The sequence below is a fragment of the Amblyomma maculatum genome, chromosome 5 (assembly GCF_055883805.1).
Source record: "Amblyomma maculatum isolate TAMU_Amacu chromosome 5, ASM5588380v1, whole genome shotgun sequence".
Classification (NCBI taxonomy): Eukaryota; Metazoa; Arthropoda; class Arachnida; order Ixodida; family Ixodidae; genus Amblyomma; species Amblyomma maculatum.
In genome coordinates, this window is record NC_139348.1 from 105,283,306 (window position 1) to 105,298,474 (window position 15,169).

A 15,169-nucleotide genomic window follows, 5' to 3' on the forward strand; every position below is an offset into this window, starting at 1 on the left:
GCACGACCGGCTGTGCTACGCCGTTATCAGGCTATCGCGGACTCGCGTCGGTGGCGTCGGTGTTTAGTCATTGATTGCAGATAACCAGATGCGGCGATGCAGCGTCCCCGGCGTGTTTATCTTTTCTCGCTTTTTTTTAGGCTAATAATGAAGCGTAAATCTTAATATTGCGCATTTCGCGTTGGGGTTATGATGAGAGAACGGTGCTAGGCCGACTAGGCCTAAAGGAGAGACCTTTTCAAAATGGCGCCAGAACGCGAGCAGTCGACGCCGCCAGCCAACCAAAGCTCGCCATTTTGCTCACGTGCGGTGGGAGTCCAATAGAGGGGGGGAGGTTCACGCGATTTTGTTAGTTTGTTTTCCGCTTCAGCGGGCTCGCTCATGGTCACCAACCGAGGTATAGGAATGGCCTGAATCGCGATCTTTCGAACGGCACAATGGTTATGCCCATAGCTGCAGAAAGCTCTCAGAATCGTGAAAACGAGAAGATTGAAAATCCGATTTTCTGACCAATTTTCGACTGCAAAGACCCGGGTCCCCCCTTAAGGCACCCTGAGTACAAGTTAGTGTTTGTCGATTGGTTACTGCACTGTAATAAGAATGAGGCTTCTTTTACTGAAAGCGGAGTTTTACGAGCTTAAAAATCGGAGAGTCTGAAATGAATGGGCATCGTCAAGCATAGGTTGCTTCCATTGCCAATGCGGAATGACGTTGATACAGTTTCTCGCATGCAGATTGTTGGGGCTAGGCTGCATCGCACTGTTTTGAAGCAGCTATCACACAGTCTTTCTATAAGCAGATAAATGAAGGGGAAATGAGGGTGCTCGTTATAATACATGAAGGAAAGAAGCCAACAGTAGGCGAGGCCAAGGAAAGCATTGGGGATTGTACTTTGTTATGTTTTTCCAATTTTTTTTTCTTTTTTTTAATTTTTACTTCGGTAATCATATAAATTTATGTAATTTATGTGATTACCGAAGTAAAAATTAAAAAAAACAAAAATAAAAAAACAAACAAAGTACAATCCCCAATGCTTTCCTTGGAATCGCCGACTGTTGGCACCTTTCCTTCACAGTTTTTCTATAGTTTGATGATGCAAGTTTTAATTGTGTGTCAGTCAGAAAAAAGTTACATTTGTAAATGCATTTTTTTTTTGTCAATTTACCTTTGGCTACCAAACAAATGGGTTCAGAGCTGCTGAGAGCCAAGCACTCAGTTGGCACTAATTTGGAAGAATGCATTTTTTTTTTCCAGTGTTTTAAATGAACCGTTCTCCCTGAGTAAGTCACCCTCCTGCTTGCCGTCCTCTTCTTCAGGGCCACGCCAAGGACACACACCAGAGCATTGTGACCAAGCTGCGGTGTGCTGCCGGACTGGCCGAGCTCGCCACCAAGAAGTACAAGTCGGCCGCCAAAAACTTCCTGCAGGCTAGCTTCGACCACTGTGACTTCCCGGATGTGAGTTCTTTCGTGTTGTATACAAGGCATCCTTCTAGGTGTTGTTCTATGTTCTTTCTGTCTATATACATTGAAGAACACAAGGTGGTCCAAATTTCAAGACAAATCCACCGCGGCGTCCCTATTAGTCGCTTTAGGACGTTAGGCCCCATGAACTAACAAGAACAGGACTGCATCGGTCACTTAACTGTACTATCCTAATACAGTCAAACCTCGATAAAACGAAGTCCTTCTTGCAGCTGAAGATTTCGTTAAATCGTGAATTTCATTGTGTGAAAGTTCCCATGTTTTACCTGTCCAAATAAAGAAGCAGGTTCGTGCAACACTGCTAGTAGATGGGAACTTGTAAATAACGAAATTGGGAAGTAGCAATAATAGTGCTAACATGGACACCGGATGTTTTTTTGTATATCAGGAGCATAATGAGTGATAGCAAATGGACGCGAAAGCATCGTTCTTCTCCGTGTGTGCAAAGAGCCAGCACAGCACCTAGTACTTAAAGCAGCCACCAGGTGTCTCCACTGGTATAATCATCATCATCATCATCATCATATAATGCTTGCAAAATGAGGCAAGAATCCCTATGATCTAGGGTCTTAAAAGGGGCGCTGTCGTATTATTGCGAACTAAAAGATTAGTCGTACGTTCACATCGCTCACGCTGGTGTGGCTACCTTGGGCACGGCAATCTTTTGCTCAGGCCTCACGTACACGTACCGTATTTATTTTTATAAGAGCTCACCTCCCACTTTTGCCGCTGAAAAATTGAGAAAAAAAATCCTTCACAGTCCACGGTGTATTTCTTGGCGGCGGGCCAAAATGCTGCGCGGTGAAAACATTGCAGTGTGTCTTGAAGTCCCTGCGGTGGATTGCTCCGCTCGTCTGGTTGGGCAAGCCTAGTTTTCAGTGCGTTCGCTTTGCCACGCAGCAATTGGGGTGGGCGCCGTCCCCTACCACAAATAATTGGAACGTGTGATAGCAGCAAGCTCCTTTTGAAGCAAACCATGCTAAAAGCCGGCGTCATGATCGTGGCTAACCGCATGCTTTCTTTGATAATTGATGGCTGGAGGAATGGATGACTGTAGTAAAAATAAAGATTACAAGGGTTGAACACTGCTGGACCAAATATTGAGTTAAATATTGAGTGAAAGCATTAGCTGCGGGTGACCAAGCATTCTTCTTCTCTTTTTTTTTCTTCCCCAACCCACATATAAAGCCCCGCTTTAACCAAGCTCTATGAACCTGCCTTAGTGGCCTATAGGGGTAACGTGAATGTGAGGGTTCTAGCAGGCTGATTCTGACATAACCGTTCCACGTGAAACGAGAGACCCGCACCCTGGTGTCGCTTGGGGTGTGACGTCACAGCGTCACGTGGGTAAGACATGGCTACCGGCCGCGCTACGCTGATGGCTCGAAACCTAGAGTAATATTGCTTTCCAAAACCTAGAGTAATATTGCTTTCGCAATAAAAATTGAGGGTTTCAACGCTGCTGAACCGAATGTGGAGCGAAAGCTTTGGCCGCGGGCGACCGAGTGTTGCAATAACCTCAACCAGCATTCTGTCAAAGTTCACCTTTGAATAAAGTTGTTTCCTCCTCCTCCTCTTCCTCAAAGTTCACCGGCGTTCTAGGCAGATTACTCAGGCTCGAACCCGACCGCCGGTGGCTGCATTTTGATGGAGGCAAAATGGAGAGGCATCCATGGGCTGTGCAACGGCTGCACGTTAAAGATCCCCAGGTGGTTTAAATTACTCCGTAGACCTCCACTATGGTAGGGTGGCTAGAAGAAGTGTGATAAACGCGCCGTGCTTCCCCTCGGAGTGTCACAGCCACTGGGGCTAGAGCGCTGCAGTTTAGGGTGCCGTCAGCATTCTGGAGGAGACTTAAACGTGTCCATAGAACGCTACGCAACGGGAGCGGCGGTGTACCGTCCAAACACACTTGCTGGAGAAAGTGTGACCGATACTGCACCTTTCCTTTTCTGTAAACCAGTTATACAGTAAAACCTCGTTACAAGAGACGCTCAAGGGACTCGAAAAAGATCTCTTGTAAGCAAGGTCTCTTGTAGCAAAAAATTATAAAAGCACTGTTTTGATCAGTTTACTGCACATTAACGTATAAATGCATTCACAGGCATTAACAGGAAATTGTTCATTAAGGGGAGACGCGGGTCGAAAAACGGCGATTTTCAGTAAAAAAGTCACTTTTGTGATTTTGACTGTTTCAGCAACACTGATCCTTCCTCTTTAATATATAAAAAAATCAGAGCCGAAAACAGTCGCGAAATCATTTAAAAAGTCTGTTAAAGCACGCAAGGTGGCTAAAGAAGGGGCAGATACGACCCATGTTCAAGCGCGTGACGCGTCAAATCGCGGCGTCGCACGCCACTGAAATTTTGCAGGGCGGCAGGCCTACGCTTTTTCTCCCTAAAGCTGGCTTTGCCGCTTCACAAACCCCCAGCAAGTAATTAAAAAAAAAAAGTTTCGCCGCCCAAACCTAGCATTTTCACTGGCCATTTAAATCACGTGGTGCGATTTCGACCACGCCATTGGCTGTCAGTGTGGGAAGCGGCCATAGCTCGTCTGCTCTTCATGCGACGCGTAGCTCGCTGTCACGCTTGCCCGCTAGTTTTCTTTCGGCGTGTTTTCAAATTTCATGCATCTTCGTGCTCGTCGCTGCGATAGAATCCGAGAAGAAACGTGACTTTCGGTGTCGAAAGTACCGATCAAACCACGCGTTCAAGGGAAGTCACCGGCAAAGTGAAACGGCGTGCAGTGGAGACGTCCGCGGAAGCTAGGCCTAACCTCGGCGGAGGCGACACTTTTGACAGCTCGAAGCCGGCTGGGCACTGAAGTTTCAGTGACAGCTTAGACGATTTCACCAGTGCATTGGATAAGAAGATAAGGATCTTCGAGCGTTGAGGAGACCTAGTACGGCGAGTGCCTTTATCGGCGAGATCGGTGCCGCGAACGCACTGGCGAGCGAGCAGCATGTCGGGAGCGCGGACGCTGCTAACTTTCCGTTCGCGAGTTGGCCAAGAAGTGAAAAGGACTCTCGTCGTTTCTAGAGCTGCGTTGCAGCAGTGTAGCGTGTGCCACGTCCGTTGTGTCGTAGTCGTGCGCGGTGTGCAGCTCCGGTGGACGACGCCCTTCAGCCAGCCCGAGGGAGATTTTTGCCGTGAACGTCAATGCAGGGGTTGCGGCGCTCGTTATTGGTGCTGGATACAATCAACTTTCCCGATTTTGTGTGGTTCTTGGTTTGCCGAAACAAGTGCACCATAAGGAGTTTAATGCCATAACAAAAAATGTGCACCTTGTGGTTACAAAGCAGTGGCTGACAGAAGCAAGTTCTCAGCATCACTAAATAGCCAAGAAAGCACGCCTTGAGAATGCTGCTCACAATGTCACTGTGGGAGCAACATATGATGCTGGTGAATTCTAAAACTGTGCACTGTATCATAATACCCTGGCCTGCATTGTGTGCAATTTTCATGCAGATAGTGCTGCTACAACAGCAATAAACAGCTTTTGTATCTTTAAATCGCATTTTTCTCGAATTCGTATTTTGGGCCGAATATGAGTTTTGTGCACAATATTTTATGTCGTTATTTTAGTTCAATCAACACCAAATTTGGCATGCATAATCTTTAGGATGTGTAGAATGCAAGTATCTAGGTTTAAATGCAATCAGCAGTATTTTTGGGCATGCAAATTTAAAAAATTATCTGGTGCTAGCCACTAAAAACAAGGCACCAGATATAAAATTGTCTCAAAACATTGCATGCCAAGGGAATGTTGCTATGTTGCTTATTTGCACTCAGTGGAGTGTTGGGGACAAGAAGAACTAGTTGGCTCTGCCCTACCATGCTTGCTGCTGTGTACAGCAGCTGCACAAACATGCATTGTTTTTCACTTATGCATGGCATTTAGAATATGAAAACATTAAGCTATTTTAAGGGGAGATGCTCCTCGAAAACACTTTTTCTTTAATATTGAACCTAAGGTTATGAAACATTGGCCATTTATAGAGTTTTTAATGCTGATTCCAAATATGTTTTTACTTTTCACATATCTTTATTAGTTTTTGTGTAGAAGTGTCTGCAAAAGCACAATATAGGGCCTTTTGTGCACACTTTTTTGATAATGAAATGCATGTTTAGACCAGCTTGCAATAGCTCATTATGTTGCTTTGGTAATATAGTATGTCGAAAGCTACTTCAAATTTATTCATTTTATCCTATAATTGTAAAAAAAATTCAGGAACACCAATGTGTATATTTTGGGCACCATGTGTCAACATTCTGAATTTTGTTAAAAAAAAGTTCAAGAGATTTTTTATAACCAGGTAGATAACAACATTCTACACACTTTGAAGAGGCTGTGCGCAAAATTTCATCCAAATCTGACCACTGAAAGTACTCAAAATTTGTTGCACAAAATGTAAAAAATGCTGAAAACTACGAATGGAGAAAATTGCATTTGAAAGTTTCAAACATCTGTATTTTTTCATAAACACAACAAAAGCACATGAAACTTCTTGCCACTGCTTTCATGGCCGCACCATGAACTTTCTTGCCGATAGCAGCAAAGTTCTTGTGGTGTAATGGGTTCGGCAGGTCAAGAATTGCACAAAATCGCGACAGCTGTTCGTGTCCGATGCCAATCGCGCGCGCAGCCACCACCACCTTCACATTGACGGCGAAGCTGTCGCGAGAGCTTCCACTCCGATAGTCCCGATTTCCACTGGCGCTATCTGCAAGTCCACCGGGCACAACGCGTGCACAGCAGAAAGCACTGATGCTAGGCACTCGCTACTTTCACAGTGCAGCTCAAGAAAGGCCGAAATCCCCTTTCGCTTTTCCACCGGTTCGCGTACCGCAAGGGTACAGGTGCGGCACGTAGGGCAAGCAGCACCGCTTACCAGCACCGTAAGCGTGCTAATCTCGCATATCGCAACACTCTTAGAATATCGATGACCGCATGCTGCCCTATCTTCCTTGAAGAGTCCAATCTTCACCTCCGAGGTGCTCACAAAGTTCACCGCGGCATCGATCTCGTCCGAGTGCACGTTGGCCTGGTTAGGACTAGCTTGCGTCTCCCGCTGCAGTTTTCCGGTGAGGTCCGCGACGGCGTCCTCGGTACGGGTTCTTCGACCGAGACTTTCGAGCTCGGAAGTTGCGCTTTTGCGTGTCGTTCATCGCGAACTCAACAAATGCTAAAAGGCCGCTGAAAAGAACTAGCAGAGCACGATGTAGCGCGATCCAAACGCTGCACAAAACGAAAGCAGGAGGTAGGCTTCGCCACAGCGTCGTATCAGTCTAGGCCAATGACGGCCTCTCTAGAGCACCACGCGATTTAAAAGGTCCAGTAGGGACGCTCGAAGCGTGCGCGGAAAACGTTTTTTTTATTATTTGCAGCCGAGATACGAAACTGCGAGAGATGCTATCTACAAGAGAAAGGCTTGCTCAACCTCTCCCAGCAAACGGCAATGGCGGGCGACGCGGCGTTCTCGAAGTATAGGCGCACGAAAATTGACGATTTGCGCGGAAAATAGCACTTTCTCGAGCCACCGTGGTTGAATAAAATGGACTTTTTACTAACTTCACGATCGAATTTTGCCTTGATCTTTTAGAAAGTTGTAGCTAAATGTTCAAAGATAATTTTACAGGCAAAAACTCAAAACTGAAAAATTACTCGGAAAACTCGCTTTTTCGACGCGCATCTCCCCTTAAAACTAAAAGCATATTTAGAAAGAGGAGATCAATCTCTATAAGTGGTGCAATTTTCATTCACCTAGCATCAATATTAAGAAAAAAATGTTTTCGAGTAGCATCTCCCCTTAAAGCGTAAAGAAGTTATTGATACTAGTATCTATTTTTGTGAGTGCAGAGTGTATTCCTTCCCAAATTCTGGAGGTAAAGCATTTCTTTGCAAGCCTTCCTGTTGCTCTATTACCTTTGAATCACTTTTACATGATCGTCACCCTTAGATGCTGACACTTTTCCTCTGAAATGTCCTCGTAGTCACCCTCTATGCACATGTGCCATTCACTTGCGCGAGAATTGCAGTCTGTAAGCTCTTCAGGAGCACACAAGATCCACATCTGCAGATACGAATTCCTCAAAACATTATGGCACCTCAGCAGTCTCTTGGATGCTCGCCCAAGCTTCATCTTCAAGGAAGCTTTCTACAGTATCCATATATGGGCCCTCTACATCATGTCACCACATTTAAAGCCTGCTTGTCTGAAAAAGTTTTTCACAGCTTCGCTTCTCAGGCCATTCCAGACACCTGAAATCACCTGAACAGCAAACTTCGTATCAATTACTATTGTACAGTCTTGCTGCCTGTCGAGCAACAGGCGTTCTACCTACCTTGTTTTGTACAGCAACTTGATAGAGCGCATAATGCCTTTGTCTATTGGTTGAAGGTAGGGTGTAGAGTTTGAAGGGAAAGAACAACTTTGGTGGCTTTGAGCACGAGAACTTCGGTGCTGCAAGAAGCATTGTCCACAAGGAGAAAGACATCAGGATTCCGAGCTTTCAAATTTTAATAGCGAGGAGTTAAAAATGCTGGATGTCATTCATGCATTTTGATTTGCTTCTTAAGTAACAGTAATGCACTGCCAGTGGCTGAAACAACGGGATCGTTTTGATCTTCCAATGATGGGGAAACATTCCTTCTCAGTTCCTGAAATATACAACAAAAAGGATGCTGATATGGAACAGAATTTAGCTGAGGGAATGTGAAGTGCATCATGTACGAGTTGGTATGTTTCAGCTGCATTGCATGAGCATACCTGGGTTGTGTCTCTTCTAAATAGTGAAGATATTACTCCAGGGACCTGAAAAAGTGGTCCTTAGTAACCGAGTGTATCTTGTAACCATGTCTCTTGTATGCAATGTTGTTAACATGGCAGACATAGGAAAACCGACCAAACCATTTTCAAATGTCACTATAACAGAGTGTCTCTTGTAACAGTGTCTCTTGTAACGAGATTTAACTACCGTATTTACTCGCGTAATGAACCCACCTTTTTTCCAGATAAGTTGACATAAATTTGGGGGGAGGGTTCATTACGCGGGGAAAAAAAAATTTAGATATTTTTTAGGTCGAAATTTCATGTCACAATGAAGATAGGAAAATCGCAATCCCAACCTTACCTTTATAGTAAAAACACGTACGCGATGAATGTGAATTAAAAATTCATTTTTATTTTCATGCTGCTGGCTGCTTATGGTCTGTCTCACTCGGGCTCGCTATCTGAATCCACGCTTCAACTGGTCCGCTATCTGAATCCACGTCTGGTCCGCGTTCCCGATTTGCGACAGCAGGAACTTTTTGTCCTCACGGATCCGAATGACAAAGCGGTGGAAATCACGAACTTTGTCCCCACAGTCTGCCGGCAGCCGCTGGCATAACGTAGTACGCCTTCTGAGGCATAACCCGTTCCGGCGCATGAAACGAGTCGTCCAACCACTGCTCGCCTTAAATTCACTCGCGGCAATGCCGTGACTTCTTGCAGTGGCCCGCGCGTGATTCTGTATCAGCTCGTGGGATACGGCACATCCTTCGTTGCGGAGCCTCTTCACATAGCTCAGAACTTCTTCCTCGACGCGAGGAAACTTGCCCTGCTTCGGCCCGCGAAAGGCCCGGCGATCTTTCTTCGTCGCTCTGAGTTCCTCTTGTTGATTCCTCCAGTAGCGCACACGCACGGGGTCTACACTAAAATGCCGTCCAGCCGCGCGATTGCCATGCTCCAAAGCATGCTCCACGACTTTGAGCTTAAAACCGGCCGTGTAGCTAGCGCAACGCCCCATCGCACAACGCGCAGAAAATGCACAGCACGCACGAAATAATGCAAAGGTCGTAGCGAAGCACTTAAACAGCAACAAAATAGGACTGGCAAAATGGCGACCGACGCTGTCCAAGTGCGTTGTCTTTACTTCGTTCTGCCGCCGCCGCGCATGCATGGCGCTATAAGCAGAGGTTTGCTTTGCATTTAATAGATGGCACTCGGCAACCTGCATCATCATCATCATTGTAAAAAAAAAATCTAGAGAAGTTTGACAAATTGGTTCGAGAAATACAAAGAAAATAGCCGAGCGTGGTGGAAACTGCTGTCACCCCATTTCAAAGAGGACGCCCCAGTAAAGCCCTTTGCGCATCCACCAACGAATCATGCAAGGTCAATGAACGATCAACGAAAGTGTGCAGTCGACGCCCGCGTCACCCGCGTTCGCGTCGCCGGTGTTCAGCATCGTTGGCTTCAAATGATGTTTATTTTATCACTGCGCGATCAGACAATTTTATGATCGTCGACAGTCGACAGCGCCGGCCAATTGAGCCGAGATAACGCGAACATGCTGAACACCGACCCTGCGGGCGGGTGCGCGTTATTTACGCGACGTAAAAAAAAAAATTCAATTTTCGACGACAAAAGTGGGGGGTGGGTTCATTACGCGAGTGGGTTCATTACGCGAGTAAATACGGTAATTATATGTAGCACTGCAACGAACACCGATAAGAGGCAAACGATGAAAGGCAAATGATAGGAGAGGAAGGGTAGGCTTTCGCTATTCTTCTCTTAAGAGACACCGCGGAGGAGTCGGCAGTGGCCTCGGCGCACCAGCTGTGCACCGTGTGGCCTCGCTCCCTCCTGGCGCATGTGCAGCTGGCGCAGCGGCGTCTACTCTGAATCACCCGTGCAGCGGAGGAGTCGGCGGCAGCTCCGACGCGGCTCTCCAGCTGTGCTCCGTGTGACATCCCTTGCTCCTCGTGCATGCGCAGTTGGGGCTCTTCGGGGCTCCGCGAAATCGCTCAGACCTAGCGTAGGGCTGCTTTTGCAACATAAGAAAATAATGTAAACTTCTCCCATGTATTGAATTCTCTTCTCACACTCGCATCGATTTTGCTTGAAAAAAAAAAGGGGGGGATTCCATTATGCAAGTAAATACGGTAGTTCCGGTCAGCACTTTGTCGTTCTGACTGGCCAGTGACGTCATGGCATGATGCACACCTTGGATAGCGTGGCGGTACGCCCCTGTCATCATCATTTTGTTCCACTCGCAGATTCCAGGCTGCCGCCGAAATTTGCATTTAAGGGGGGAAGCGGGTCTTTACGGCGCAAAATTGAAAAAAAATCGTTTTTTTTTTATTTTGTCATACATATATTTATGAGGTTCATTTCCATCTGCTGGCGAAGTTTGAAGGCAAAATACCGCATAGTTTTCGAGAAAAATCAAACTAAAGATTCGATCTCGATGAGATTCCTCAGGAAAAACCATCAAAAACGGCGATTTTGCGTGGCTCCACGTATCGAAACTACCCGCCGTACCGCCGCCATCCTGGTCTCGTTTGAAACGGCAGCCCTTCCGCTTTTTTTCCCGCCAAGAGGAAACTCTCGACAAGGCTTTGAAAATGAAGAAAAACGCCACAAACAAAAGCGGTACGCGACTGTGCTATTGGCCGTCGGCCGTCACGTGGCAAAACTAGCGCGTCCCATTGGCTCGCACCGTTTCGGCACGGCGCCATTTTGAAAAAGCCAGCCATGTTTAACCCACGGTCTCTGCATCAGAAATTTCACAGTGCGCATAAATTTGGCAAGAAAGGTGTAAGAAGGCTAACTGATGCGTTCCGGCGATCGGCAGCAGCCGCAACGAGCGACGCGGCAGCAGCGGCGACGCCGATAACGACGATCGCGGCGGCGATACCGATCGGCGAGGCGGCGGCATCAGAAGCTGCGGACGCTGGCGCACAGCAGCACCGAATAAGGATTGATACCACATTCCTGACAACTTCCGATCAGCAGCGACTGCAGCAACAGGCCGACGAAAGAGTTGCAGGTTTGTCGGCGATCTCCGCGAGTCAGCGTAAGCTGCAGGAACTTGTACCCGCGTGCGACGACGCCAGCCCGTCGGCGTCCGCGGTGACGTACACGATCGTTGACTTGACAGTGATCAACCGTTTGCTTGAAAGCGCTGCGTGCCGAGGATGTGGGGGTTCCATCTCCATCGCCAGGGATGACCGGGAATACGGCGCCGCGGTCAAATTGCGCCTCGACTGCGATGTCTGTGGTTCCATAGGAAATGAATGGAGCTCTCGCCGGGTTGCAGGAATGGCGAAATGCAACCCTTTTGAAATCAACATTCTTGCTGCTCGCGCTGTACAGAGTACAGGAAATGGCCATGCAGCATTAAATGATATTTTTTCTACAATGGGAATCTCTCACAGGGGCCTGCACCACAAGACATATCAAAACCATTTGAAGGCTAAAATAAACCCTGCAGCAATGAAAGCAGCTGACACAGTGCTTTCAAAATGTGCCACAGTGGTAAAGGACCTCTACAAAGAACTCTCCTTTGGAAATCCGGGGAACATAGCAGTATGTTTCGATGGAAGCTGGATGACGAGAGGGCACTTGTCCCATATTGGTGTGGGAACTGTTATTGAACTGCTCTCAGGGTATGTGCTAGATTTCATAGTCCTCTCAAATTTCTGTGCTGGCTGCAAGCGTGCTCCCTCAGAAGATGACCCCAGCTACGCCGTCTGGAAAAAGGACCATGTCTGCCAGAAAAATACTGACAGCAAATCTGGCCAGATGGAAGTGGAGGCTGCTGTCACACTCTTCCAGCGATCACTTTCACGGCACAACCTGCGCTACACAACAATGTTGTGTGACGGGGATAGCAGGTCCTTCCGTGCCATTCAGGAAGCACAAGTATACGGCTTTATGCCCGTGGAAAAGGAGGACTGCATTAATCATGTAAAGAAGCGGACGGGTACTGCACTTCGCAGTCTTGTGCAGAAGCGGACGATAGAATGCCGAAGTCTTGGCGGGAGAGGAAAATTAACAGCAGACATGATTTTCAAAGCTCAGTGATTATTATAGCTGGGCTTTAAAGTCTAATGTTGGTGACATTGATGCCATGCATAAGGCTGTCATGGTGACTTATTACCATGTCACATCCACACAGGAACAGCCAAACCACAGCCTATGCCCAACTGGCATCAACTCTTGGTGCACACATAATGCTGCAGTTGCAAGAGGGAAACCTCCGCCCAAACACCGCTATTATCTCCCAGACCATGTGAGTAGGGCACTTCTACCTGTGTATGAGTGCTTAAGCGACAAGGCACTATTGAGCCGGTGCCACAGGGGCAAGACTCAAAATGCAAATGAAGCTTTGCACTCGGTGATATGGTCCCTTATGCCGAAGGAGAAGCATGCATCTCTTATTGCTGTAGAAACAGCAGTAGCTGAGGCAGTCATACGCTTCAATTCTGGAATAAGAGAGGCTTCAGGGCATATCCTTCAAGAGCTGCAAGTTACCGTATTTACTCGCGTAATGAACCCACCTTTTTTCCAGATAAGTTGACATAAATTTGGGGGGAGGGTTCATTACGCGGGGAAAAAAAATTTAGATATTTTTTAGGTCGAAATTTCATGTCACAATGAAGATAGGAAAATCGCAATCCCAACCTTACCTTTATAGTAAAAACACGTACGCAATGAATGTGAATTAAAAATTCATTTTTATTTTCATGCTGCTGGCTGCTTATGGTCTGTCTCACTCGGGCTCGCTATCTGAATCCACGCTTCAACTCATATCGCTTGCGACTTCGTCGGCGTCGTCGTCTTCCCACAGCGCGTCGTCTTCACTGCCGTCGAGGCTGTTGGAGATGCCAGTCTTTTTGAAGCTGCGGACGACCATCTCGCTGGGAATCACACTCCATGCTTCTAGAATCCATCGACAGAGCATGTCGATGGTGGGCCTTCTAATCTTACCTGCGGGAGTCAGGTCGTGGTTTCCCGCGGCCATCCACTCTGTATAGAGCCGGCGCACGTTGTCCTTAAAGGGCTTATTAATGGAAACATCAAGGGGCTGCAGCACTGATGTCAAGCCACCTGGGATGATAGCGAGGTCCGTGCGTAACTCGCTCATTCGGCAGCGGACATTTTTTTCCAGATGGCCACGGAAGCTGTCCATAACAAGCAGCGATGGCAGGAGAAGAGCCCCGGGCCGCCGTCCCCAGACTGTTTTCAGCCAGTCGGACACCAGCTCGGCCGACATCCACCCTTTCTCCTGGGCGCGAATGTGGATACCAGCAGGAAGAGTTCCCTTTGGCAGAGTCTTTCTTTTGAAGACGACGAACGGCGGCAGCTTCCTGCCGTCCGCTGTTACAGCTAACATCACGGTGCACCGCTGCTTCTCGGTGCCCGTCGTCTTAACCTGCACCCTTTTCGCACCTTTCATATCGACAGTGCTGTTTCTTGGCATGTCAAAGTTTATAGGCGTCTGGTCCGCGTTCCCGATTTGCGACAGCAGGAACTTTTTGTCCTCACGGATCCGAATGACAAAGCGGTGGAAATCATGCACTTTGTCCCCACAGTCTGCCGGCAGCCGCTGGCATAATGTAGTACGCCTTCTGAGGCACAACCCGTTCCGGCGCATGAAACGAGTCGTCCAACCACTGCTCGCCTTAAATTCACTCGCGGCAATGTCGTGACTTCTTGCAGTGGCCCGCGCGTGATTCTGTATCAGCTCGTGGGATACGGCACATCCTTCGTTGCGGAGCCTCTTCACATAGCTCAGAACTTCTTCCTCGACGCGAGGAAACTTGCCCTGCTTTGGCCCGCGAAAGGCCCGGCGATCTTTCTTCGTCGCTCTGAGTTCCTCTTGTTGATTCCTCCATTAGCGCACACGCACGGGGTCTACACTAAAATGCCGTCCAGCCGTGCGATTGCCATGCTCCAAAGCATGCTCCACGACTTTGAGCTTAAAACCGGCCGTGTAGCTAGCGTAACGCCCCATCGCACAACGCGCAGAAAATGCACAGCACGCACGAAATAATGCAAAGGTCGTAGCGAAGCACTTAAACAGCAACAAAATAGGACTGGCGAAATGGCGACCGACGCTGTCCAAGTGCGTTGTCTTTACTTCGTTCTGCCGCCGCCGCGCATGCATGGCGCTATAAGCAGAGGTTTGCTTTGCATTTAATAGATGGCACTCGGCAACCTGCATCATCATCATCATTGTAAAAAAAAAATCTAGAGAAGTTTGACAAATTGGTTCGAGAAATACAAAGAAAATAGCCGAGCGTGGTGGAAACTGCCGTCACCCCATTTCAAAGAGGACGCCCCAGTAAAGCCCTTTGCGCATCCACCAACGAATCATGCAAGGTCAATGAACGATCAACGAAAGCGTGCAGTCGACGCCCGCGTCACCCGCGTTCGCGTCGCTGGTGTTCAGCATCGTTGGCTTCAAATGATGTTTATTTTATCACTGCGCGATCAGACAATTTTATGATCGTCGACAGTCGACAGCGCCGGCCAATTGAGCCGAGATAACGCGAACATGCTGAACACCGACCCTGCGGGCGGGTGCGCGTTATTTACGCGACGTAAAAAAAAAAATTCAATTTTCGACGACAAAAGTGGGGGGTGGGTTCATTACGCGAGTGGGTTCATTACGCGAGTAAATACGGTACACAAAACAGCAAGAGTATCCAGAGGGCAAAGGAGAAGGACACGCTCCGTATTGCAGCTTCAGAGCGTAAACATGCAGCCTCGGCCGATTTTCAGCATGCTGCAAAACGACGGCAGCGAGGAAAGGACGACCCAGATTATGCTCCTGGATCTTACTGAGCTGATTAATTCAGAATAAATACATTTTTATCAGCCAGAAAAGTGGTAAAAGCATTGCATTTAGTTT

General features: G+C 47.6%; 1 protein-coding gene across 6 annotated transcripts in view; it reads left to right on the plus strand.

Annotated features, from left to right (window-relative positions):
- Window positions 1-15,169, plus strand: part of CSN1b (COP9 signalosome subunit 1b) — a 63,978-nt gene that overhangs the window by 20,340 nt on the left and 28,469 nt on the right. For all 6 annotated transcript variants that reach the window (XM_084604038.1, XM_084604040.1, XM_084604044.1 and 3 more), the window contains exon 7: window positions 1,317-1,457. In XM_084604038.1, the coding sequence (XP_084460164.1) occupies window positions 1,317-1,457 (141 nt within the window). The remainder of the gene's footprint in view (window positions 1-1,316; window positions 1,458-15,169) is intronic.